This window comes from Acinonyx jubatus, chromosome C1, assembly GCF_027475565.1.
Source record: "Acinonyx jubatus isolate Ajub_Pintada_27869175 chromosome C1, VMU_Ajub_asm_v1.0, whole genome shotgun sequence".
NCBI lineage: Eukaryota > Metazoa > Chordata > Mammalia > Carnivora > Felidae > Acinonyx > Acinonyx jubatus.
In genome coordinates, this window is record NC_069381.1 from 132,351,787 (window position 1) to 132,379,525 (window position 27,739).

Consider the following 27,739-nt stretch of genomic DNA (forward strand, 5'->3'; position numbering starts at 1 on the left):
TTCGCTTTTCAAACAATTTTAGAGGAAATTTAGCTCTTGCAACTTCTCGGTAAAAGCTGCTTGTAAGTGTTTTGCTGAAAGACTAGAACAGCTTTGTTTCTGATCCCTTGATGAGTGAGAGAAATGTTTAAGAAAGATCACTTTACAGAGAGATTCAGGCTGAAATGCGATGACTGTGATTCAAGCCAAGCCAAAAATTACAGTTCAGAATGAAAGGGGAGGGACGCGGTTTGGGAATCCATTTTCCCACATTCCTGAATCTCAATCATCCCAGCCAATGTTAAAAAAAAAAAGTCCAATGGAAAACAATGAGGTCACTTTGTTTAGATGTTTTAAAAAATAGGGGTGGGGGATTGAAAAGAATGACAGCAAATATATGAATTTTAAATCAATATCTATTTCAAGTATAATGGGATTAAAGGCCAGACTTTATGTAACTACCATGACTTCATCACAAAAGGAGTCACTTTTCAGTGTTTTCTTCTTGTTTGTGTTGGTGAGCCTTTTATTGCATGCCTTTCACTTATGAAAGAGTTTGTTGCTAAAGTGTACATGTGCATAGTCTACAGATTATTCTTTTCTAAGCGCCAAACTTTCCTTAGGAGTGGCAACTTCAGGAAGCTGGGTTTCTTTCATTAAGCCTGCTACTCCTCTCCTGCTATGGTGGTCCCCCACTGCTATTTGGAACTCAGGTTATGCTATGTGAATTTGCTTGCAAACTACCAGATGATAATGGTTGACCAAATTAGACTGTTCATTCTTATGACTCCTATTTATTTATTTTTTTTAATGTTGATTTATTTTTGAGAGAGACAGAGACAGAGTGTGAGCGAGGCAGAGGTAGAGAGAGAGGGAGACACAGAATCTGAAGCAGGTTCCAGGCTCCGAGCTGTCAGCACAGAGCCCAATGTGGGGCTCAAACCCACCAACTGCAAAATCATGACCTGAGCCAAAATCAGATGCTCAACCCAGCCACCCAGGCGCCCCATTCCTATTTATTTTAAAGAAACACTCTGAGCAAGTCACAATACCACTATATATACATATACATATATACATATGTACATATATATGTATATATATATATATATATGTATATATTTACATCGGCATGATCACAGCATAACATAACAAACAGAAAAGAAACTCAGAGATTGAGATGAGATAAACCAAATACAACCTTCAACCTCAGTATCTTCTAGACACATGTAATTTTCCTTCAAGACAAGAGATCTCACTTAATGATAATCAGAATCATTGGCCAATATTTGTCTTCAAGACTAAGAAAAAAGAGAGAGAAAGAAAAAAAAGAAAAAAGAAAAGAAAGAAAAAAAATAGAAACATGTAAGACAATTTATCAAAGACTGTTTCTAGGTACCTTGCTTCCCACTTTGCAGAAATCATTTCAGTTCATTATCTTTTGTTTTGTCAAATCAAGATTTTAGGTTTCCTAGTGAAGTTTCACAGGCAAATTCAAGGTCTCTCTGAGATCCTTCTTACCTAAGATGCTTTCAGAGTGATTCTAAGATTTATATAATTCTATAACTCATATTTGTGTCTACCATCCTTCAAGTTTCATATTATTAAGCTCAAGTTCTTGGCTGAGTTTAGGCAGATATGTAAGAGTCAATGTGTAAGAAGTGTAAGAAATGAGGAACCACACAGGAGATGCCATCCTTAGACTATCATTTCATTTTACTCAGGAATTAAGCAGGGTATACAAATCACTTCTACCTGTATCACACTGGCCATGTTGTAACTTTTTTCCCTTTGGTTTTTATCCTTATTGGCCTATCAATTAGTAATCTGTACATTTAAAAAACATGATTTTAGGGGCACCTGGGTGGTTCAGTCAGTTGAGCATCTCACTTTGGCTCAGGTCATGATCTCACAGCTCTGTGAGTTCAAGCCCCACATCAGGCTCTGTGCTGACGGCTCGGAGCCTGGAGCCTGCTTTGGATTTTGTGTCTCCCTCTCTCTCTGCCTGTAACCCACTCGCATTCTGTCTCTGTCTCTCTCAAAAATAAATAGACATTAAAAAAATCTTTTATTAAAAAATAAAATAAATAATAAAATAAAATAAAAAGCATGATTTTAAAGGCAATTGGCCCAGTAGTAAGTCTAAATGGAATACGATTTGAGTGAAATGTGTAGAGATTATATACAAAAATAAGCCTAATGCATTAAAAAAAAAATGATAGGAATTGGGAACCAGGATCTAGCCCTCAGTACTGATGTGAGTTTTCACAGGACTTTTTATATACTGCTATCTACTTTTTTGGACTATAATGGCATAGGTAAGCACCTCTAATTATGAGACATTTAGTAAAATATTATGATCAGAACTAAGTATAAATGTAACGGGAACATTCTTATAGTGAAAAAAGACAGTGAACATTGAGGAGGGACAGCTTTTGTGTTTCTGGTAACTCAGTGTGCTTCTCCTGTGTCCAATGTCCAACTTAAAAAGAACCGGAGAGATGGGAGGCTCATTCAATAAGCACCTTTGTTAGTGACTTCTTTTTACTCTAACATTTCTTTAAAAATTCTTGCAACAAATACTTTTTTCATAGACTAAAAGCAGAAAAATTCTCTTTTCCATATGAATCTAATATGAAATATCTTATAGATGAAAAACTCATTTCATTCAGACATACATAAGTCATTGAAAAAAGACTATTACCCAAATCAAGCAAACAAACATAGTGAAGGAAAATTGAAGATGATGTATAGAATTGCCAAATCACTATGTGGTACCCAGAAACTAATATAACATTTTATGTCAACTCTACTTCAATAATCAAAACTAAAACTAATTGAAGGTGTATATTTTGTTATGATATTAAGAAGAAAAACTTACTATGACAATTGTCTTATAAGATTTTATAGCATAGATACAAGGAAGGTAGGATAAAATATCCAAATTAGATGAAAATGGAGAAGAAAGGGCTCATGAAACAAATGGAAGAAAAAAATGAAACAATCTCACTAATAAAAGGAACATTTGAGAAATCATAACTGATACCAGAACTTTTGTAAATACCAAAAACGGACAAGACTGAGAAAAATAAAAGGAAATGAGGGGTATACTTATCCTTGAAACTGTATTAACATATTTTCCCAATGTTAGAATTGGAGGCACATGAGTGTTTTAAATATGCATAATGTAATCCCATGCCATTTATATACCATTTGCCCATAGACAAAATTATTATACAGCAGTATCTTCACAGTCTAATGAAACTTTTGTTTTTAGCATTAAAATGTCTATCTTTATGAAAAACAATAGAGGGCCCCGTTCAAGGTGACAGACTGAAAAAACATGTCTGATTCTCCCTCCTCAAAAACCCCCAATGAAATAATAGAAAAGATATTTTGAAAAAGAAAAAAAAATATATAATAATGGTGCTGAAAACAGAAAAGGTGCCATAAGCCGGCCAGAAATAGAAATTCCAGGAAGACAGAAAGCAGATGGGATCAAATAAGTGGAGAAATTGGAGCAGAAGAAGCACCATTCCCAGACATAATAATTAGGCACAGTTCTTTCCAGGGATGTCCTAGAGAATATCCAAACTTGGAGTTAACAAACAAAAAGAGGATAATAAATAAAGTAACTTGCTAAATATCAGATCTAATATCTGGGAGACCTGGGCCCCTCCCTTGGACCAAGGAATCACCTGCAGCAGCTGCTTCAGCCTGAGAACAAATTCTAGAAGGACAGAGGAGAAGATGCTGGCATCTGAGAAAGAAGGCAGTGGATAATAAGGTAACTCAGATCTTCTCTATATAAGAGAGTTAGAGAGCTTTGGCCAGGAGCAAAACAGTTAAAGTATTCTGTATCCAAAATCAAGTCCTCCCTCTTTTGGTAATTGAAGAGCTGCTAGTCTATTATCTGCTCACCATGGCCACCATATATTCCGATTAATTTGCTCTTTCAGTCATGAGGATAATCTGATATTTGAACATCCATCTTAAAGTAGCTCTAGATAGAAAAGAGACAGTAGAGGGAAGGACATATCAAGAAAAAATAAAAGAAGCTTTTCTGATTGAAAGGGCCTAGATGTAGGCACACCTGAGTATTTTACTTCCACAAGTTTAAAGCAAAAGTCTTTAAAAACAAATCCTTAAAGAAAAAGCAACTGATCTATAAGGCATTAATGATCAATTTAATAAAAGACTTAACAGCAGAGATGCTACAAGATAATGAAATATTATTTTTTAAAGTTAGAAAAGTAAAAGATTATGACGCCCAAATATTTAAATCAACAATTAATTATGAAACAGTCATTGAAATGGAAGAAATATGAAAATTTACTAATCACATACTTTTATGAAAAGAGAACTCTTAAAAATAAACCCAAAAGAGAGTAACAGTGGAACACAAGAGAGGACCAGTAGTTGACTATGATCTTGAGCTGCACTGTCCAATATGGTACTTACAAAGTTACATTATTTAAAATTAAGTACAAGCTAAGATAAAAGCAGAGAAGCAGGCAAAACATAAGAGGCTTAAATGCAGAGAACAAACTGAGAGTTGCTAGAGGGGAGAGGGTGGGGCAGTGGGTTAAATGGGTGACATGCATTAAGGAGGACACTTGTTGGGATGAGCACTGGGTGATATATGTAAGTGATGAATTACTGTGTTCTACTCCTAAAGCCTACACTGTATGTTAACTAATTTGAATTTAAATTAAAAATAAATAAATAAATAACAATAAAATAAATAAATAAATAAATAAATAAATTTTAAAAAATTAAATTAAGTAGAATAGATATTTGGTTGCATTGACCACATTTCAAGCTCTCAGTAGTCAGCCAAATGTGGCCAGTGGCAACTGGCTTGAACAGGTAATATATAGAATATTTCCATCATCACTGAAACTCCTTTTGGGCAGTGCTTAATTTGAGGAAATGAAGGAACCTACAAAAGAAGAGAACACATCAGACTTTGACTTTTGGAAGAGCTCCTTTATGAAGCAAAATTTAATGTTGAACCCAAATACCCTCCTTTTTTTAATAGTAGCGGTTAATATTAAACATAAATAAGTCACAAAGTATTTATAAAGAATAAACTAAACTTAGAGAAAGTCAGCAGTAACACAAAGGATAAAACCAGAACTATGAGGGAGGTAAGGGAAAGAAAGAGGAAACACGCGAAGTTTCTTATTTTTCTGTAGCTCAGAGGTAATTTGATTTAAGAATCAACTGTTTCCCAAGGTAATCATTCTTGAAGGATGGGCATCTCACAAGAAGTTATTAATAGTTAAATAAAGCCAGCACAAAGCTATGGCATCAATACCAGCCACTGAGACAGAGCAAAAATCAAACTTAGAGTTTGAGATTATAACCTATAACCTCAATCTTTGAAATTAAAGTATGAGAACAGATAAGCTGGCGATAGAAGGTTGGAGACACTCAATTTAGAGGAGGAGGAATAGGTCTGAATGGCACATACACTTCCCCTCATATTCAGCTCTGAACTCAAGCAGGACCTTCAGAAGGACCAAGAAAGAAATGGGCAGCTCTCTTTGGGGGGCAGTCTGGGTGTTCCTGTGCTCATTGCTTTTTGCCAGAGGGAAAAGCCAGAAGACCAAAGAATTGTGAGAATGATTCTTCTTGTGGTAGCTCTGGACTCCTAGGAATTAGGAAGTGCCATAAATCTCGGGAGAGGGGCTGTTTGTGCAAAATTCCCAGCCCACATTTCAGACTCCAGGGGTCCAGATGCATTTTGTTATGTTCCAGAAAAACAATCAAGCTTTTGGGCCACACCTCTCAACCAGGCTCAAATTCTACATCTTCGTGGTTTGTCCATCATTCAAGCTACCGGGAATGCTACCTAATCCACAGTTTGCAACTATTTTTAACAGGCTCATCTGCATTGTTAAAAACTGCCTGTATTTTGGCAGATAAACCAGTCAACTCTGGAAACAGTGCTGGTCTCTTAGATTTCTTTTTGGAAAGTGTCTAAGATTTATAGTGGGAATTACTCATGACAGCTGCATTCTTTCCACTGGGTTTAGACCACCATTTGGTCTAATAACTCCTAATTGTGTGTCTATCCTAGTCTAAGCTTCCTAAGAGAAGGTGGGAGGTGGAGGAGAGAGACTTCTTAAAATTTCCTACAGCAATACCCAGTCATCTCTGTCAACGGTAAACACTGTTTTGAAACCTAAGAAGGTCAGTTGAAGATGAACAAATAAATGATATTTCAGCGAACATGGATTTCTTCAGAGAGTTTTTCATAACTGCCATTAATGCCAGTCTGATAAAAAAATAAATAAAATAAAATGACTCAGCTTCACCATGTTTCCACAGTATTTTTATCATAACAAGCAAAGTTCTTGTCAGCATTCAGTCATAGCATTTTCTTGAAAGAAGTACCTTTGAAAGTGATTTTTCTTCAAACTTCACCAAAGCTCAGCATGGGTACCTTGAAGACATTGCTCATTTCAAAATCATACGAGGTCTAATTATATTTCCAAAATAAGTAGTTTCCAATCCAGCAAGGATAATGTGGTCATGAAAAGGATGTCCAAATCCACCAATTTACATTGGTTTGGTTTGGCATAACTTTCAAAGTTCTTGGAGCAAAAAGAGGATGGCACGTGAATCACTGCAATTTGGGTAATATTCCCAGGACTTTGGGTTTGCCACTCTGTGAGGCATTCAGAGGGAAACTAATCAACTTCAAGACTGTACCTATGTAATTTATAACTGCTAAAATTCACTGATATGTTCCAGATTATTTTGCAAAATGTAATACCCTCCTTTTTAATATGTACTTTGTCATTTTCACTCTATTTATGTAATTTAAAAAGTATGATAGCAGGGGAGCATGAGCCATTTGAAGCAGGAGCCACTAATGTCAGAGACTGTTATCCTTCACAAGATATATGGTGTTGATATCTCTGACTCTAAAGGGCTTGGAAGTTGTGTCAAGTTAGATTCAAATTGCATCTAATATGTTTTGCTTTACTCCCTCTTACTTTCTGGTTTCTATCTTAAGCCACAAAGCAGTTTCTCTGCTATGACTTAGTTCTCCAACCACAGTGGTGGCACTGGTCTGAGTTATACTCCCTGTCTCCATCCTCAGCCCTCCCTCCTTTTATCCCAAAAGAAAATTGGGTTATTAATTTAGGATGAGGCTGCTTTGTTTAAACAGTATAGTGTTTTCCAATTGCCCAAGCGTAATGTATCCAACCCATACTGCTCTTTCAAATGTTTTTGATTACTGAACTCAAAAAAAAAAAAGTATAAGAAAAAAACTTCTACTAAAATATGAACACCAAGGGAAGGTACTTCTTATGTTGTAACTTTAAATTTCTAGAAAAGGAAAAGAAAGTTTTGGATATTGGGGAACTTCAGTAATTGAAATTCAGTTATAACCCTAGACAACACGTGCATTTACAATAGCATATAAAATAATTAGAAAAGAAGTTGAAATGTGCTTCATTTTATACCTTGAATAAAGACATATGCATATTAAAGTAAGACTTATGTAAGGTTCTTATTTGAATTAAAAGTTTGTGCATTCAAGCAATACCGACCTCTATTAAGGTCCAAAACAAAAATTAATTTAAAAAAGAAATATATAGTAAATTTTCTCATTTTTATTGTAATAGATGTTAAGTGACATTTCACCATGAATCATCATTTTAAATAGAGCTAATAGGACTGATTCTTTAAAAAGCATGTGAAGTTTTCTCTCTTGGGGAATGTACATCTGCATGTTGCCTCAATGTTTCTATTTTCCAAAATATTCTTTTTCTCAGATTCTTTTAGAGAAACTGATCACTCATGGGCAAATACTAGACCGCTTTCATTTGGTGAAATTTTGTCTGCTTGTGGTGGCCAGCAAGATGGCATTATTCACCATTCATGGTTTTGAATGACCTTTATCTAGTTCCCAATCCAAAACTACTACCAAAGGCCCTTAACTTGCCCCCAGCGACATTTTCCTACAGACAATATGGAACCACTGAAGGTGATTTTAAAGAAGAATTCCAAAATATTTTCCCCAATGGATACATGTTCAGAAAAAATTAAATATACCCCGAGAGGGAATACTTTAAAGGACACATTGCTTGAATGTGTAAGTTGTAATATTTTTTAAATCTATCATATTCTTTAAGATTTTATAGGTTAAATTTAAATACTAAACACTATCTAATGACAAAGCAAGAAAAGTAACGGTTAATAAATTATGAAGTTCTGAGTACATACGTATAAACCGAAGACCAATATGGTCAAATACTAACACTAGGAATTAAATATTAGAAAATTTTTAATTAACATTATTGTCACATTTCAATTGTCAAATGCACATTGTACTTAAAAGCAAACAAACTAGAGTAACTTTTGATTAATGGAGCTATTTTGTGCACCAGAAAGAAATAATATATGTGATTTTGATCAATGGAGGGGTCTTAAACATTCATACATACTAATAGATGTCCAACTTCATCGTAATTCCTCATAAATTCATAATTCTCAGGAAGGGACACAGATTCAAGAATTTATTATTAGATTATTCTAGAATTACAACACTTAAACCAATTAATACATTTGCTAACAGCTATTTCATTTTATTGATATTACTCCAAATTGCTCTATAGTTGATTACATGCAAGGGCAAACATCGTGAAAATGAATAGGTGGGCAGAGAGGATTTGTGGGGGAGTGAAAATACTCTGTACGATACTATAATGATGGATATATGTCATTATCCGTATTCCAACCCACAGAATATACAAGACCAGAATGAATCATAGTGCAATGATAAACACTGATTATGATGTATCAGTGAAGGCTCCTCAGTGGTAACAAATGTACCATTCTAGTGGAGGTTGCTGATAATTGGGGAAGCTATGGGTCTATGAAGAACTGGAACCATATGGGAAATCTCTGTACCTTACCTTCAATTTTGCTATAAACTTGAAACTGCTCTAGAAAAATAAAGCCTTCAGAGGTACTGGGGTGGCTCAGTTGGTTAAGCGTATGACTCTTGGTTTTGGCTCAGGTCATGATCTCACAGTTCGTGAGTTTAAACCCTACATCGGGCTCTGCACTGATAGTGAGGAACCCACTTGGAATTCTCTCTCTGCCCCTCCTGCGCGCTGCCTTTCTCTCAAAATAAATAAATAAAATAAAACTTAAAAAAATAAAATCTTAAAAGTAGTGAATAATGGTTTTGAATTATACCATCAGTACCAGCATTGCAGGGCTCATGGGTGGTTCAGTGGGTTAGGCGTCCAACTTCAGCTCAGGTCATGATCTCCCGGATTGTAAGTTCAAGCCCCACGTCAGGCTCTGCGCTGACAGCTCGGAGCCTGGAGCCTGCTACAGATTCTGGGTCTCCCTCTCTCTCTGACCCTCTCCCACTCTTGCTCTGTCTCTCTCTCTTACTCTCAAAAATAAATTTTAAAATGTTAAAATTTTTTTTTTAAAATACCAGTGTTGCAAGTTATGTTATTCTATCTTAAACTACTGATGAAATATTATGCATAATGGCAGAAATGCTCCTACTATAAAAGAGATTATTTCATGTCAGTAAAGAGCTTTACAAAGCCCTTATTTATGTTATGACAATAATTTCTACCAATTTATTTAATAGTTATGATTGTGAATTACAGTATTTAATCATGGTGCTATGCCATTTCCCTAGAGAAATAGGGAGATGGGTGGTAACCTCATCCCTGGCCTCTCTGAGAGCCTGGACACATCACTAAATATACATTCTTGACATTAAAATTATGTTATCAATATTCCTTAAGGAGTGTAATAGTGTTTTGGTAAGTGTTTCTCTTTCTATTTTCCTGTTTCCTCATTTTTCGATAACTTGGTCATGGAAATAACTAGATGCCATAAATAGATGTGTGGAAAACAAGTGGTTGATTATCCAAATCCACGGCCAGGATAAGTTATTTCGAATTATAGACGACCAGTTTTAAAACAATCTGAAACTAATTTCACCATTTTGTCGAAAATTTTTTCTTTATTTTCCCTACATAACAGAACACTCCCTTTACCTATAATACACTAGAGATTATCAGGCTAATGATACATCTGGAATCGGATTTTCATTCTGTAGTTTCAAATAATCAGACCAATGCACCTTACCTTATAGCGATTATAAGAAAAAGAGAATGGAATGGGATAGGATAGGATAGGATAGGATTAATAGAATAGAATGGAATAGAATAGAATAGAACAGAACAGAACAGAACAGAACAGAACAGAACAGAACAGAATAGAATAGAATAGACTGGAGGGAGGGAAGGAGAAAGAGGAAGGGAGACTTCACAAATGCCTTGGGTTATTTTCTGTTCAAAAAAGAGCAATAATGTATATGTAAAGGTTCTTCTGTCCACCACTAGTTTAATTCGTGCCTTTTCCTGGGGAATGAACCTTAACTACAGTGTCAAATCCAATGCTACCTATTGGTCTTCTATGATTCAACTAGACTTAAATTTGTTGATGATTAACTATGACTGAATTTTATGATTAGTTTGTTGAAATTAAACTATTAAGATTGCTTGGTGTAGAACAGAAATTTGTTTTCTCTGTGAGGAAGGGATATTTCGTGTTGATTTACTATTTCCTTCCTTCTCACATTTATTAATTTTTTTTCTTTTATCCTTTCAGTTCTTTTATGGACAAATATAAAACATGCCCTTTTATTTTCAGGTCTAGATGTTGATGGAATATACCGAGTTAGTGGCAATCTGGCGACAATACAGAAGTTAAGATTTATTGTCAACCAAGGTAAGTGATTTCTTCACTTCATTTTTCTCAGTAGTTTCATCTCTAACGATATTTCAGACTCTGTGCTGTATGTATTATGAATCTATAATGATAAACACTTTGAAGAGAACAAGAGAAAGTTGAGTAAGCAATTGTCACCAGAGAAATAAAAGATAGCCCGCTTACTTGGAGATTAATAGACAGAAAAAACAAATAACAGTTTACATGAAATGAATAATTAGTGGAAAATGGCAAACTAAAAATTAGAAAAAAAAGAATAATAAAAGGGTAAAATAAAGAAAAATAACCTAGCTTTGAAAAATGCTACTGGCATATAATAAACACTTAATCCATGTGGATAAGTACTTGAATAAATGAATGATGGGAACATCAAAGTCAAAATCACAGACGTTAGAAAAATATGTCATAGGTAAGTAAAAGAATTAAAAATTAGGAAATAGATGTATCATCAAAGAATTACAAATGGAAACAATAATGAGATACTACCAAACGCCTATCAGGATGGCCAAAGGCTAAAACACTGGTAACACCAAGTGCTGACAAGGGTGTGGAATCCCCATTCATTGCTAGTTGAAATGCAAAATGATACAGATACTTGGAAAGGCAGTTTGGTAGGCTCTTAGGAAAATGTATTTATACCATACTATCCAGCAATCGTGCTCCTTGGTATTGACCCAAAAGAGTTCATAACTTGGGTTCACACAAAAGCCTGTGCACAAATATTTCCAACAGCTTTAGTCATAATTGATAAAACTTGAAATCAGCCAAGATGTCCATAAATAAGTGAATGGGTAAACAAACTATGGTACATTCATATAATGGAATACTTTTTGGTGATAAGATGAAATGAGCTATCAAGTCATGAAAAGACTTGGAGGACCTTTAAATGCATATTGCTAAGTGAAACAAGCCATTTTGCAAAGGCAGTCTACTGTACTACCCCAACTATATGACATTCTGGAAAAGGCGAAACTGTGGAGACCATAAAAGATCAGTGGTAGCGAAGGATGTAGACAGAGGGAGGGATGACTCATTGAACACAGGGGAGTTTTCGGGCCATGAAACAATTGTGTCTGATATTATAATGGCAGATACATGTCAGTATATATTTGTCAAACCTATATAATATACAACACTAAGAGTGAACCTGAATCTATAGACTGTACTTAATAATAATGTATCAATATTGGTTCATCAATTGTAACAGATGTACCACACTAATGCAAATGTTAATAATAAGGGAATTGTGTGTTGGGGTGGAGGGTAGAGGGGTATATGGGAATTCTATATATCCCACTCAGATTTTCTGTAAACCTGAAACTTCTTTTAGAAAAAGCTATGAATTCTAAAAAATAAAAATAAAAATAGGAAATGTTACAGGAAACAAGCAGACCCAAACATCGTAAGTTGGTTAAGAACAGAAAAACTGGTCAAAAAATCTCTATACATCTTAAAAGTTAGGATTTGAATCATCTTTGTCTCTTCCCCCATTAACCAATAGTAGCCCTAGGGTGTGCATAAAGGGAGGTCTTAATTAATGCATGTTGAATAATGTTTGTGTATATGTGTGTGTTGCAAATAGGAGAAGTATTAATACAGAGAAGCATTAAATCCTCCAACAGTGTAATTTGGGTTGAACCGCCCTTTTAAGAGTTGAATGCAATAGTTCTGGCCAGTGGACACATGATTCTTATTTCTGAGAATCTTTGTAACTGAGAATCTCCTCAGCTCTGTTTGCTCACTAATGTGAACCTTTGTGTTTCACAATTACTCTCCTTCTGGGGTGGGGGGGTAAAAAACCCCCAAAACAGAACTAAGCTTTACCTCATTTATTCATAGTGGCTCCATTGGACTGAACCAGAATGCCCCCTCTGTGAGTAAAAATTGGATAAAAAAGCCCTAGCCTCATTTTCATTCCTGCTTATAACCAGCTAAAATCATTCTTTTAATATATTTCATACTGAAGCCATATCCTGATTGGGATTCTAGACAGCTGGGCAACACATTTCTTCTACAAAGAAGAAATCTCAAAACAGAAGCCATGCTAGAAACAAACACTAGTTGCATTTCCTGCCTTTTAAAAAAATTATGCTCAGCAGTTTGAAAAGGCAAAAAAAAATCTGCAATGAAAATATGAAATCTGTCCATCTCATCTTTTGCAATCCAGACTTCAGCGTCCTCTGAGGCTGTGTAGCTGCTCATGTTTCCATGAGAGTTGACAATGTAAAGCTGGACAGAGGCCTGAGTTGGTATCTGGTAGCACAGAATTGTCAGTAAACTGTCTCCCTGGTTTATAGCACTGTCACAATGCAGCATGCTCAACACAAATTATGCTACATTAGGACCTTTGATACTGGCGATTTCATCCAAGTTGTGTTGTGGAGGTTTTTGAATTAGATGATAAAAGAATGCATATACCGGTCTGCCTCAAAATTTTGTTAATCAGATTATCCTTTGAATGAAATCTCTGGAGTGACCCCATAACTTTGGTGCTAACGTCAGACCTTCCCATCTATATGCACACTGATCTCTGACAGCAGAGCTGACTTAGAAGAGAATCAGTGCTGGGTACAAAGAGGCTGACTATGTACATTGTAGCCTCCTTTCTGTGTGTGTGTGTGTGTGTGCGCGTGTGTGTGTGTGTGTTGTGTGTGTGTGTGTGTGTGAGAGAGAGAGAGAGAGAGAGAGCGCGCGCAAGGAAATAAAGTGGCAATGAGTGATAGATAATTCCATGCAAAGCATAAAGCGGTATGTGAAAGCAATGCATTCTTTTGTATTCAGAGATGGAACATACATGATTTTGGCATAGTCTCATTGTATTAATACCTTTTATTTCCTCCATGTTCACATTCCACAATGTTTCTTATTTAGATGGTTCTAAATATACATTTTAAGAAATGAACAAGTCCTACCCACCATTAGGCTAGACAAATGAAAACTGATTTGGGGGATTTTCAAGAACAGTTCAATTGCAATTTATGTATTTCACTAACTTTCGTGAATGCTATAATCATCAGCAATTCTAAATACACCAGTTGAATGATTCAATTTGTTTTGGTTTTCTGTTTGACTCACTAAATCAGTAGGAATTGGATACCCTCATTATACTTCCAGATCAGATGGCATACAAGTTAAATTCAAAGTGATCGCTTTTGAAAAGCATGTTCTAATTATAACTAGTAATGTTGATAATAATAATAATAATTATTATTATTATTATAAAAGTAGCTAACATATTTTCATAATTTATTATATGCCAGGCACTGTAGTAAAGTGCTTTACTTATACCATTCAACTTAGTCCTTTCTACCATCCCACAGAATAGGAATTATTATTGTTCCCATTTTAAAGGTGAGGAAACTGAGGTTCAGAGATGTCAAATAATATCCTAAGGTCATAGTTCAAGTAAGTGAAGGAGGTGGGACTAGATCCCTGGTCCCTATGACTCGGAGCCTATGCTGAAAACCACTACTGCCATTGAGCATTTCACATTCATTAATTGTTGATTATCTTCTTATAAAAGCGGATATCAGTCTTCATGCTACACGTCCTTGTTACTGACTTTCTGTTTACACCTGCTTTCCAGTATTTGTAAGTGACAGGTACTGCCATAGGACTTTGACTAAAATAGTTCAAGAAAGAAGGGTGCCTGGGTGATTCACTCAGTTGAGACTGACTCTTAATTCCGGCTTAGGTCACAATCTTGTAGTTCATGGGATCAAGCCCCGTCCAGGGCTCTGCACTGAAAGCGAGGGGCCTGCGTGAGATTCTCTCTCTCAATCTCTCTCTCTCTCCCTCTCTTTCTCTCTCTGTGCCTCCCCCGCTTCTGCCGTCTATCTCTCTCTCTTTCTCTTTCTCTCTCTGTGCCTCCCCCGCTTGTGCCCTCTCTCTCTCTCTCTCTCTCTCTCAAAATAAACAAATAAACATTAAAAAAATAAATAGTTCAAGAAAGAAAAATGTCTAGGAAATTGCTGAACATCACAGTTATGAAGAAGCCTGGCATTGCCATTCTCTGTAGGGCTTTACATATCTGTGTTTGGACCAAGAAGCTACTTTAATCCAATATTCTGATGTTGCCTTCAGCAGTCATTGAGAACTCTCAATTTACTGGGCCATCGGTGCATGAATAAGCAGTGCTCTGCCTCGTTTGTTGTATTTGGTGACAGCTTTCAATGGCATTTTGCTGATGCAACTCTTACACTCTATGAGAGCATCCCCCAAAGAAAACTGGTCCATGACCTTAGATGTCAGCCTGTCACCAGCCTGTGACACTGTGTTGATTCTTCAGAATGATCTATAACCTGATGGTTTTCTTACATGGGGGTACTTTTGCAAAGGACCGACTTCAGCATTAAGAATGCTGCATAACTGACTTGAGAACTTTTGAAAGTGGGTCTTGGAAATCTCACTTGGTTGCATCCCCTCCTCCTGACATCAACATTCTGGTTTAAGCCGCCCATCTAGGCTGATTTCCCAAACTCCAAATTCAGCTCAGACGCTCTTTGGTACTACTTAGATATTCTCTTTCACTCTCTAAAAAAAGGGACAAGAAAGACTGGCATCCTTTTTGGAAAATATTGACTATGAAGCTTCCCAAGCCCATGAGCCAATGGGAGAACCACGAAGCACTGGGGGAAGAACTGAGTGGGAATTTTCCAGACTGGTGTTTCTTAGTACCCAGTAACAAATATTCTCTCTAACCATTTCTTTGAACTGGAGGAAGTTGCTTCCCACCAGGATTTTAGACATGTTTTCCATATATAGGAAAAAAATTTAAAGGAAGAATCTTAGGGACACCCTCCTTCACTTTTTCACACCCAGAGGAACAAAATATATAAATGCCATAAATCTATGTGGCCAAGAATCTTAATTGGGTGTGTGGGTGTGTGTATGTGTGTGTGTGTGCATATGATTGTGCGTGTGTGTTGTTTCAAATGGGAGACAGGTTTTTTTTTCCCATTAATTTACAGTCTTGCACTTTGCATATCTTTATTCACCCAGATCTTATTGGCATAATAATCCAAATTAAACATTGGCTTAAAGAGATGAATTTGCTTATTTTGAACATGCTAAGAATAAGCTCCATTGAAAATAAACTATTAGAGAAACAATTTCATGTTACCAACTATATCTAAACTACTTTTATATAGATGTGTACCACAATGCCAAGCAAAGCATTAAGTTTAGAGCTACCCCGTGCTTTTCATATTATTTGCAGCATCAAAAATTGAATAAAAGAGGAAACAGAGAAAGGAAGTGAACAATTGGCAGTTCTGTTCTTATAAAATAGCCCTTGTATCAAGTCCATTCACTTTTCTAGTAAGTGTGTTTAGATTGCCCTCTTATTATTTTTAAAACGAGGTATTTCCTTAAGCCTGCTTCGCTCTGACTGCCAACCACAGCAGCAACAAAACAAACTGTTACTTGCTTTATCCCATTCTGTAGGGTGGTTTTTCGGTAAGTCAAATCATTGATATTGCACCTTTCTGGCCTCCATGTGACAAGATTATCTTTTAACAATGATTTATTTTTCCCATTAAAGCTGAAAAGATCACTTGATCATAAAAGGGCTAGTCCCTAACATCGTTCAGGGCTTTGGAAACTTTCTTAGACCTCATTTTTCAGCTACATTGAAGTCTGGGAGCTCAAAGACCGTTGATGGCGAAGCTTGTATTGCTTTCTAGCTGCTTAAAAAATGTACTGTCATTAGTAAATAATGCTGAACAGAAGTAAAAACAGTAAGCTCTTCCCATTCATGTATATTTATATAGTCTTTAGTCTTTACACAATATTATGTTTTAAAAGATGTTATTTTTAAGTAATCTCTACACCCAGGGTGAGGCTTGAACTCACAATTGCAAATCAAGAGTCACATGTTCTCCCAACTGAGTTAGGCACCCTAGTTTTTACACAATATTCTAATAACAACTTTATGAATACTTCTAGTATCTAAAATACACAAATTCGGGCTACTTATTTTAAAGCAAAATTATATCATCCATTTATAATGAGTTATATTTTATTATTTATTACCTGCCAAGCAATAACGAGCTGACCTAATGCTGTGGTGAGATAGAGGCAGAGACCAGCCAGTGGACAGAGAGCACCCGGTGAACATCAGTGGAACTGCTGCCTTTTGCTTCTGAGCTATTTGTTAGTCTAACGGAAACAGTTTTAACCCCTTTGAATCTCAAACTCTTCACTTCCAAAATGGGAATAATAAGGAAAACGCAAGGGCTTTAAAAGCTCTGAATCAGCCAAGTGACATTCAGTGCTAACTTTAAGATGTTAGATGAAATCAGATCACTGCAACTTAGTTTTCTTAGGACAGTCATGATACTAAATATTAATAATCAAGTATGGTTTGGGACTTCCACCTGATTGGATTTTCTTTGATGACATTAAGATTCTTTTTCTAGGAAGAAATATCAAGTAGAGAACAGCTTTGGAGACTCCCTGCCATCCAATGATTTGTCTCACTAGCCAGATTCATAGGACTTTGGGGTTCCTTGACACAAAAGAGAAATTTAGTTTTATTTTATCAATAGGCTCTGGGAATCACCAGATTCCAAAAGCGTAGCTTCAGATTCATGGGAGAGGTGAGTGAAGTCTACCAAAATTTTAGTTCTTAATTCTAATTATGGTTTTGCCACGTAGATTTGGCAACTGACGCCAGAAATTAAATCAGTCAGAGGTATGTAACTACCAATATCCGAGGATATTTATAAAAATCGGCCATCATAAATCATCATCATCACCAACAGAATTAAGTAGTAAAAATTAAAAACTAGTGGGGAAACACACCAAGCTTACTTCTGCTCTTAACTATACTTGATATCACTGGTTGCTGACACTGACTGTATTTCAGAATTGTATTAGTTTTCTACTGCTGCGTAACAATATTAATACCAACTTAGCTGCTTATAGCAGCACACATTTATTATCTCTCAGTTTGTGTGGGTCAGAAGTCTGGTCATGGATTAGCTGAATCCCCATAAAGTTACTCTCAAGATGTTGGCCAGGGATGGGTCCTCACCCTGGAGGCTCAACTGGGGACAGGTGGACTTTCCAATCTCACATGATTATTAGGATTCAGTTCCTTGTGGTTTGTTGGAATTAAGACCTCAACATTACTGGCTGTTGACCAAAGGCCTTGTGGACCTCTCCATAGGCCATCACACAGCATGGCAGCTTGTTTCATTGAAGCAGCAAAGGAGAGGCTAGTAGCTAAAGCAAAAGTTATAATCCTATGTAACATAATCATGAAGGCTATATATATCCCATCACCTTTGGTGCCTTCTGATAGAATCAAGTCACAGTTCCTATCCATACCCTAGGGGAGGGGATTACACAAGACATAAACACAAGGATCAGGGGATAATTGAGGGTCATATAAAGTTTTTCTACCCCAAGAATCAAGTAGGGAGCTTTGAAAAATAAAGATTTGGGAACCCAGTCATAAAAACTCTGGTATAAAAAGTCTGGGGTTGAAGCTATAGGTATTTTCTTTTAAAAGAAAACCTCCCTAGGTAAGTCAAGTGCATCGCCGTGTTTGGGAACCCCTGAACAACATCCAGCTCATTTTATTCTGGTTATCTAGTGGAGACGAGACCCACAAGCCATAAAATGTACAAGGTTTATATTTGAGTAAGGCAGAAATAGACTGTAAACTCTTTTTGTTAACATAATTTCTAATGATGAGAGGTTTTCTTTTTGATTACTGATTGATTTAATGATGTTCACTAGCTTTTATGAACTCTGAGTTACAATTTAGAGTATAACTAAAAAATGCCACAGATGTCACATGTATGTTAGTAGTATGATTTAAATTACTGATCTATTTTTTACAACTACAACCGTTTTCCAATGTTGTAGATTCTAGAATGAATCAAAAAGGAAAGATGTTTTCCCTAAGGATTTGCTTTAAAAATGAAGGAGTAAATAATATTTAAAAATGTAACTAAATGATGCCAATGCTAGCATTTAATTGAGAATCTACTGTATGGTGGGTATGGAAAATTAAACTTAGCTGTCATTCTCATAAAAGTTTGCAAGGTAGATAAACTTTATTTTCCACATGATTTACACATGAAAATTGTAATTCAGAAAGATTAAGTAACTTTTCTAAGACCACAATATTAATATGTTTTGAAGCCAGACAGTGAATCCATTTTAAACTTACTCCAAAGAATGTATCGCTGAGTCCTGGATTCAATTTACCATGGGGGAGGGGGCAGAGAGACATGTTCTTTTTAACATCAAAGAATCCAAACCACTTGTTCTCATTATAATACTATACTTTCTTGGTGTCCTGTCTGTGGAACTCTTTTATAAGAGAAGATTTCATTTAAAGGATCCTTTTAATAAATAACTCCTAACTGCCTCTGACTTCATCAGGAGTAGGAAGTTCGATTCATCACTGTCTCCCCAATATAGCAAAGTGCCTAATACTGTATGGGGGCTAAATAGAGACCTGTTCCTATAAAATAAAATAAGAGAATGATGAACTTCTAATACAAACCCACTCTATGTCAATATATGTTGATACATTGTGTTACGTATTCTTGGGTGTTCTGTTCATTGTGTTCCATTTCTTGGGTGTCTCAGTAAAGAAAACTCAAGTTATGTTAGATTTTCTCCCAGACTGTTATAAACGAGCATTTAATTTTAGACTGGATAAAAGCATCATGGAACAGAAATGAAGAGTTTAGAAACCTGTATCCCCTTCTCCTACCTTCATATAACAAAGTTTGAGGAGATATGACTTACTCTTCCTTCACAAAGTATGTTGTTAGCAATTGGGCAAGTCAGGAATGATATTGGCAGCTGTGGTATAACTTGGCTTGCCAGCTTAGCTCTCCAAAATGTTAGGAATGAGCAGGTAGACAGAAAATCCGTATTGGATAATAGCAATGAAATGATCGCTCTTGTTAACGCCATGCTCTGAATTTTGAATTTTGAAAAAATGCTTTTGTTTTTGTTTTCACACAGGAAGTCCCTGTTGCTGGTAATTTCAGCTTCTGTGACTCACATATATTTATCTAGCACCTCTTTTCCAAGTTCTCTGTGTAGTTTAGAAGCATTTTCTAACAAAAGTGTGCTTTAGGAGAAAAAAAAAGTATTCTTATCACCTCGAAGCTGCTTCTCAAAAAGGAAAAGTAACAGGTGCAAGGCCAAGAAGGAACTTTTTCAGGTTTCCATGCAAATCCTGAAGATAAGTGTCCAAAATGTACAAATGTGGGGTTTTGAAGCAATGCTCAAATGAAAATCAGAATGACTTAGAGACACGTAGATTTCCAAACACATTCTCTTTTATGCTCTCACATTCGTGGGCCCACTGGAGGGAGTGGCAGGTATCCCGTCAGCTTTCCTCTTTTCTGAAGGTCCCAAGCACATCAGGATCAATATGAAACTGAGAGGTCAACTCCGTAAAATATGATTTTAGTTTGTACATCATCCTTCCATTGACAGACACTTACAGAGCTCTTATTATGTGCCAGGCAGGCAACATGCAGGATTCTGGGACTTCAGCAGCAAACACAACACATGGACACAGAGCCTGTATTTCCATGGCTATTCTAATCCAATAGCCAAAAAGTCTGGTGATTTATTCAGTGTAAATTGGCAAGAAATACTAGGATCTGCAGGCTTCACAGATTCTTTTCTTCCCAGCTCTCTGATATCACCATGTACCTCTCTTTTGCCTCATTATCTTCTAACCACCCTGGTTTCCTTCCTCAGATACATCAAGCTCATATCCTTACTAAGACCTTGGCTTTTGCTCCTACCTACCTGATATGTGCTTCCTTCAGACCCTGACAGGGCTTTCTTTTTGACACTCAAGTCACCTCGTCAGTGAGACTGACACATCTGAAACACGTGCCTCTACCCTACCCACCCAGTCACTTGCCACTTCAGTGTCTTGTTTTATTTTCTTCAGAACATATACTATCTGGAACTGCCTTGCTTCTTTGTCTGTTGCTTCAGTGCCTCCCTCCCTCCTCTCTACTGCACCTCTATGTGAGTAAGACCTTGCTTGTTTTTGGTCACCTAAGTATCCTCAGCTCTCATGGTACCTGGAACATAATGGTCTTTAGATAAATATTTATCGAATCTGAATGGATTCAATAAGAGAATGATTAATGAATAATGGTGGATGATCAGTGATGGTTAGAAGAAAATCTTTAGAATTTGAGAGTTTCAATGAACAGTCCAATGACCCGTCTACTTGTCCTCACCTCCCACCTCTACTTGAAGTCACGATCTGACTGTCCAACACGGACCACACAGGAGAGGCTTGGCGAAAAGAGGAGGCAGCTGTGAAGCTGGAAGACCTGAGCCAGCCTGACAACCTGGTTCATTAGGCCAAGAAAGATGGTCTGAGGGAACAATGGATGACTCCCAAACCCCAGTGGTACTAAGACCGTGTTAACAGGACTGTCACCTGCTTATGTGAATTTCCAGTCTGATCCCTCTCAGTGCCACTGCTTGTTGCCAAAGCTCTTCCAGCTCCATATCAGTCTGCCTAAGGGCACCTCAGGCTCAGATTGTGAGTGACTGCCCTGCTCTTGCTGTGACTCAAATAAAGTAACACAAACTGCAAAGTATATGAGAAGAATTAAGAAAGGAGCAAAATTCGTTTGAAGAATAAAATACAGCTTTAGGTTGCCGAAGGAAAACTTCAAGTAGGGATTTAGTAATTCAGCATTATTTGCTAAAAACTTACCATGAGCCAGGCTCCCTTCTAGGTACTGAGGAGAATTTGAGGGGATCAGGCTGTGGTGGAGTGTAATTTTAGTGCAATGAGATTGCTAATAAGCAAACACATGCGATGCTTATAAGTCATGTCAAGAATCAAGATAGTGAGGGGTGCCTGGGTGGCTCAGTCGATTAAGCATCCGACTTCAGCTCAGGTCATGATCCTCTGGTTTGTGGGTACGAGCCCTGTGTTGGGCTCTGTGCTGACAGATCAGAGCGTGGACCGGCTTCAGATTCTGTGTCTCCCCCTCTCTCTGCCCCTTTCCTGCTCACACTCTGTGTCTCTCTGTCTCTCAATAATAAATAAACGTTTTTAAAAAAAGAATCAAGATAGTGATGCAATAGAGAATAACTGGTGAAGATAAGAGGGAAGGTCGTTAGATTGGATGGTCTGGAAAGATCTCTTTGAAAAGGAGCCATCTGAGTGGAAACCTGATCTGATCGGAAGGAGAGAAGCATGCAAAGATGTGAGGGAAAGCAGAGCAGGCAGAGGGAAACTAGTGCCAGGGAACTAGGGCTTGTGTGAAATCAGGGCACAGAGGTCAGAGAAATGGGTAAAGCCAGTCCGGTGAGGCCCTTGTAAATGAAGATGAGAAGTTTTGCCTTTCATTCTAAGTCACTGTGGTGTAGGAGGGATAGTAATCAGGAAATGATCTGATATTATTTATGTGTTTGTCTTTAATCATTCTGGCTGCTATGAGAAGAATAAATTTCAGAGGGCAAGAGTAGAAGCAGGAAAACAGTTAGGAGGTTGTTACAATAGTTCAGTGAAGATATAATGGTAAATGATTTCTGTGAGGTAAACTGCATATCCCAATCTGTCTCATTTTCCGTGCGCCTCTTTGAACCATTCTTTTTTAGGCAGTAAGGGGCAATGAGAACACTGGCTCAGGAGTTAGAAACCCAAGGTCAGTTTCCGTATGACCTCTTACTAGCTGTGATGTCCTGCCCAAGTCATTACTCTCCCCAGGGCAATTTTCTTATCTTTAAAGGAAGATAGTCCATTCTCTTGAAATGAGGTGATCAACATGACACAATGACTACATTGCACTGGAAAATGCTACACCACATAGAAATGGAAGTTCTATTGAACTATGTCCCTGAGACCCATCCTAATGGAGACAACCATCGTAATCAAATGATATGTACAGGTTTTTTTAAGTAAAGAATATTTGATAAAGGACTAATCTTATATGTTCCTTGGATTATTTAAATATCACTCACATTTTCCCTGGATTACCCCAATTTAGAGGAATTCCTTTCAAATACTATGCTTGTACTTTCGACTACTCAATGCACAATAATCACATTATTATTACTATATAATTGATATATATTATTATTACATAATTATCATGAATATTATTATATATGTGTGTCATATGACATTAAATTAGGTACATAGCATATCTTCTCAACACACTGGACACTGCTGAAAAGCAGAGCTCATATTTTTTAAGACCTTCTGTCCTACATTACCTCAAAGAATATCATACACCCAATAGTCTCTACACGTTTTAATTAATTTATTGATTAGGTCCAAGGTTGAGCCATTTCCTTCAAAAAGGTGAGGCATTTTCTACATGCCAGACATGAGTCTCAAAAGGACTAGTTTACTAGGCATTGTTGAACTCTGTTTCCAAAACATTGGCAAGAATGCATAAATGCATAATATGTTAAGACTAGGTACTGGTCATTTTTATTATCTTTTTTTCTAAATTGTTTCCTCATTTCCTACAATTAGCACATAATTACTTTTGAAAAGACATTTGTTTTAGAGAACTAGGTGAATCTTCTTTAAGAGAAGGACAAGAGAAGGTTCAGTTCTCCAAAGCACTTTTAAGTGCTGACTCCCTAGATCTTTATAAGAAAGCTATCCACTTCATAGAAGAACACAAGTGCCTATGAGTTTAAATGAACAGCTGAAAGTTGCATTTGTTCATTCAGCATATCTTTCAAGAAGGCACTATGTGTCTCGTGGTAATCTAGAAACAAGCTGGAACCAAAGCCTAGCTATACTCTTTCAACAATTGTTCTCCATCTTGGGGACACTCAGGGTGAGCAGGGTATCCAATAGTCTGCTCAACATAATGTCTGTAAGATTCTAGAGGGCCCACTGGAATCATTTTGTTTAAATAGCAGTCTTTCTTGCTGTTTCACCATCTCGTGTTTGACGTTTCTCCAGATTGTTTGTCTTTTTGTGGCCTCCTCTCTCCCTGCTACATTTTTTCCTTAGTGAGTGCGCTGCTGTCCCTTCTTATTAATCTGTTCCTTCCATGTTCTGACAGCTATCAAGTATTCCCTTACCTGTCTTTGCTCTTTCTTTGAACTCTGTTGGGATTCACTGTCCTATCAACCAGCGGGACTGGAGTAAGTATGTACATAATTATTTCATTGGTTTCAATGGAAGGAACAGCATATTTGTCTTTCTGAGTGAGAGGTACACCATTGCTGGTTTTGCTGATTGGGAAACAACACAAATCACATGATTCCTGGAATAAATCTCAATAGGAATTAGCTTCTTTCCTACTCTCTTCACATAGCATGTTATACCTGTGGTTTAATACTGATTTTCATCTATTTTGCACTGTATCTCACTCCCTTTCCCAACCATTAAGTGCTGGAAGGTGAAATGTACTTCACAGTTGCCTCTGGATTCGCCATCACATCCACTGTGTGCCAAGCGCCTCATAGGCCCTGTTATTTCAGCCGGGAGAAATGTGTGCCTCGGCAGCAGCATTATATGTTTTGCCCTCAGAGATCTAGGTGACTTGAAACTGGGTTCAGTTATCAATCAAAGAGTGCTTCTGAAGCTTCTCAGGTCAGTCTGTCCTTACACCTGACACCTTCAAATGTTGAGTCTTAACGAACCCACTTTCTCCATACTCAGACCTAAAGCACCCATGTTCTCCATTCCCCCTCTCCCTCTCCCTTTGTCCTTGCCTTCCACTGGACTTTATCGCCCCCATCTACCAAGGGTCTTCTCTCAAGATGGCACTCTGTTAATCTGAGTATATTAGATCATGCTCTCTTCTCATCCTGGGAAGTATAATGTAAGGGGCCTTCTATAATCAGAACAGTAGTGAGGATATCAAGTTTTTATATAAGACATTTCAAAAAGTAATGTTGACCCAGCTCAAATCACACCATTTGTCTAACTATAAAACTAGCCTTTGCCTGAAATTTTCTTTTTATGACTCAAGAAAATGTTGTATCTTTCATGTGTTTATTCTCACTTCTGAATTAATGTAGCCTTCATGAATGCTAAAGCCAGGTATCTGCCCTCATTACTAATCTGATTTCCTAGGAATTCCTCCTAGTTAAAAATTTTTGGAAGATACAAAACACAAAAGGCCATATAAAGAACCACTAAAAGACTTGAAAAGCGAAGTATACTAGCTAGATAAATTCAAATCTCCAAATTACAAAAATGGAAATCCAAAAATGGAAAACATACTTCTAGATATCTTTATCTGTTTCTCAATTTATACTATCTTGTGTGTTTATAGAAGAATAATATTCAGGTACTATTCACTTCACTAGGATATGAAAAGAAAACATTAACTACAGTGCAGCTTCCTGACTCAAAAGTCTGTAACTGGTATTAATGAACTTCTAAAATGCTAATTTTCTTGCTTACCCCAACAGAAAGACGCCTTAAAGCAAAATCTCTCATTTCTTATCTGCTAAAAGCAATGTGTTTGCATCCCTTACAAAATAAAATGGTTGAAATAGGGTTTTTGAATGGTTTAAAGTTTCAAGGACTTGTTCACAGTTATTCTTATAAAGAAAAGAAATTTGTAAAATCACATGCCTTAATGGTCCCTTTGCTAGAAAATGGAAAAATTCCCAAATATGTTCCACTGTAGGAAAATCAAAAATAACATGCAAACTACAAATATGTTGGCCAATTGAGAATATTTATTAACTAAATAATTTAATAATAAAGAAAATGCCTACTTGATTAATTGTTGCCGAGTAAAAATTACAATAAAACTGTCTTGATCAGTGCTTTGCAGAAGCGCCATTACTGTCTGTGCAGTTGTTTAACAAGGATTTAATTGGAAAGATAAGTGAATGCACATTTAAAAGTATTGTTAATTTGCTTTATAATCACCCCATCCTTCACAGTATTGACAGCACAAGGCACAAACCCCTTTCTGTTTTACAAGTATTATTTTCCATATGTGCACAATAAATTCTGAAGCAGTAATTGGAAATTTTATGGGTTCCAACATACCTAGTATAGTGGGTTTAGAGGTGCACTCTCCTTTATCAGAGGTAACCCAGTTCTAGTTGTTGGAAACAAGTGACAGATCTGATTTGTATATTTCCCCTACTCACTGCAGATCATAATCATATTTCGTCCACTTCTAGAAAAAGTTGCATCTTTTGTATTTTATGTCTTATAAAAGGAGGATTGAAAGGAGAAAAAAAAGAAGTCTGGATTGCTGTCAATCTGTGACTGTGTTATTTTCTTTGAAAATGCACATGAACAGTGGAGGTTCTAGTGAAGGATGGTGTCTAGACTATACAGTAATACCAAAACACCTTTTTCTGAACATTTGTTAAACCTGAACCCATAAAAGGGTACAAGAAAAGAGGCAAAGAACATCTTTGATGCACCATCTCTCCTTCTGTAGCCACACATACATGCACACAGACACTCCCCTCACCTCATACACCCCTCAGAGTTTGGAATCATCTGGTCAAAGATTCAATCAGTATTGTTTTCAGAACAGAGTGAGTGTAATGCCCCAGATCCCTGAGAAACGGGAGGCCTGATGACCAGGATTCCAATGCCTAAACCCAGAGAGCTTCTTTAATACAGAGTCTAAAACTGCTCTTGAAGCAAGGCATTTGCTTAGTCTTGCACATGAGGAGAGACTGGAAAGACAGTGTTCAAGTGCATCATTTATTTGCTGATTCAGAAGGAGCCATCATGCCCAGGTTTCATTTCAAAAAAGAAAAAAAAAGAGGGAAAATATGAGGCTCATCTTGAAAATGGCTGTGAACTATAATTGAACCTATTTCAAAGGCAAGAACGGTTCCAATTGTCTGTTATCTCTCTGCTGTTAAAGGCTGCCCACCTGATTGTGAGGAGAGGAGAGAGTCCCCAGAGTGACTCACATGAGTTACATCAAAACCCTGAAAAGATACAGGGAGCATGCTTAATGTCCCCCTCGTCCGTCCATGCCCCTATCTTTCTAGAATTGGAAGAAATATCTTTAATTTCGGTTAACTGCAGATTTTTTGTTTGTTTCTGTAGACAGCAAACACTTCAATTATGAAAGCTTAGAAATTCTTCGGAAGAAAATGTTCATTAGAATCTTTTTTCATCATAAACCCCTTCGCCCTCTTGATAAAACATGTTGCCTCATATATTAACATGGGAAAATTAGTTTTATCTTTAATTTGGTTATGCCTCTCAGTCTATCTTTAATTTGGTTCTACCTCTAAGTGTCTAAACCTTTCACATTTACATTGACTTTTTATGCGTATAGAGTAAAATAGATACATATTGAGTTTCATATGTCTAGAGATTTTTCCAATAAATGCTAATAGTCAACCATTAATAACAACTCACTAGTCATGTGGCAACGTTTTTATTCTTTCCTGTATCTATCTAATATATATAATATATATGAAAAAAATAAAAAATAATCTTTAAAATCTTTAAAGTGTGTACCTGTGTGTCCGTGTTCTCTGTGTGTGTGTGTGTGTGTGTGTGTGTGTGTATTCTTCCATTGAGTTTCACTTTCCCTATATATATATATGTACCTGTGTGTTGTGAAAATCATACCCAGCACACATACAGACACACTGTAAGGATTATTTTTACTTCTTTTTCAAATTTCCCCATCAGAGGCATGAATTTTAAAACCATTTTTTTCGGTTGAAAGTGTCTTTGGGACCAAGACCTTTACGTGCCCCACTTCAACTAGACAGAGCTGAGACTGGCGCAGTAACGAAATGTCCAGCTGTCCTTTAATTAACTGAAATGAGGAAAATGCGATGTTTTGATGAGAGAACCAGGATTCTGTGTGGGATAATGGGAAGACTATATGTTTCTGTGCCTTCCTGCATATGACGGAGCCATGGGGTGCAGGAAAGAGAGGAGGCTTTTTTATGCTCCAGTAGGGGGAGCTTTGTTTTCCCCACTGTACAAACAGCATGGTGCATGTGTTTAAATACGCCATCCTAAAATGCAGACTTT

General features: G+C 36.8%; 1 protein-coding gene across 2 annotated transcripts in view; it reads left to right on the top strand.

The window, feature by feature from the left end:
• ARHGAP15 (Rho GTPase activating protein 15) overlaps positions 1-27,739 on the top strand; it is a 609,886-nt gene that overhangs the window by 401,261 nt on the left and 180,886 nt on the right. For both annotated transcript variants that reach the window (XM_015062996.3, XM_053214988.1), the window contains one exon: positions 10,687-10,764. In XM_015062996.3, the coding sequence (XP_014918482.2) occupies positions 10,687-10,764 (78 nt within the window). The remainder of the gene's footprint in view (positions 1-10,686; positions 10,765-27,739) is intronic.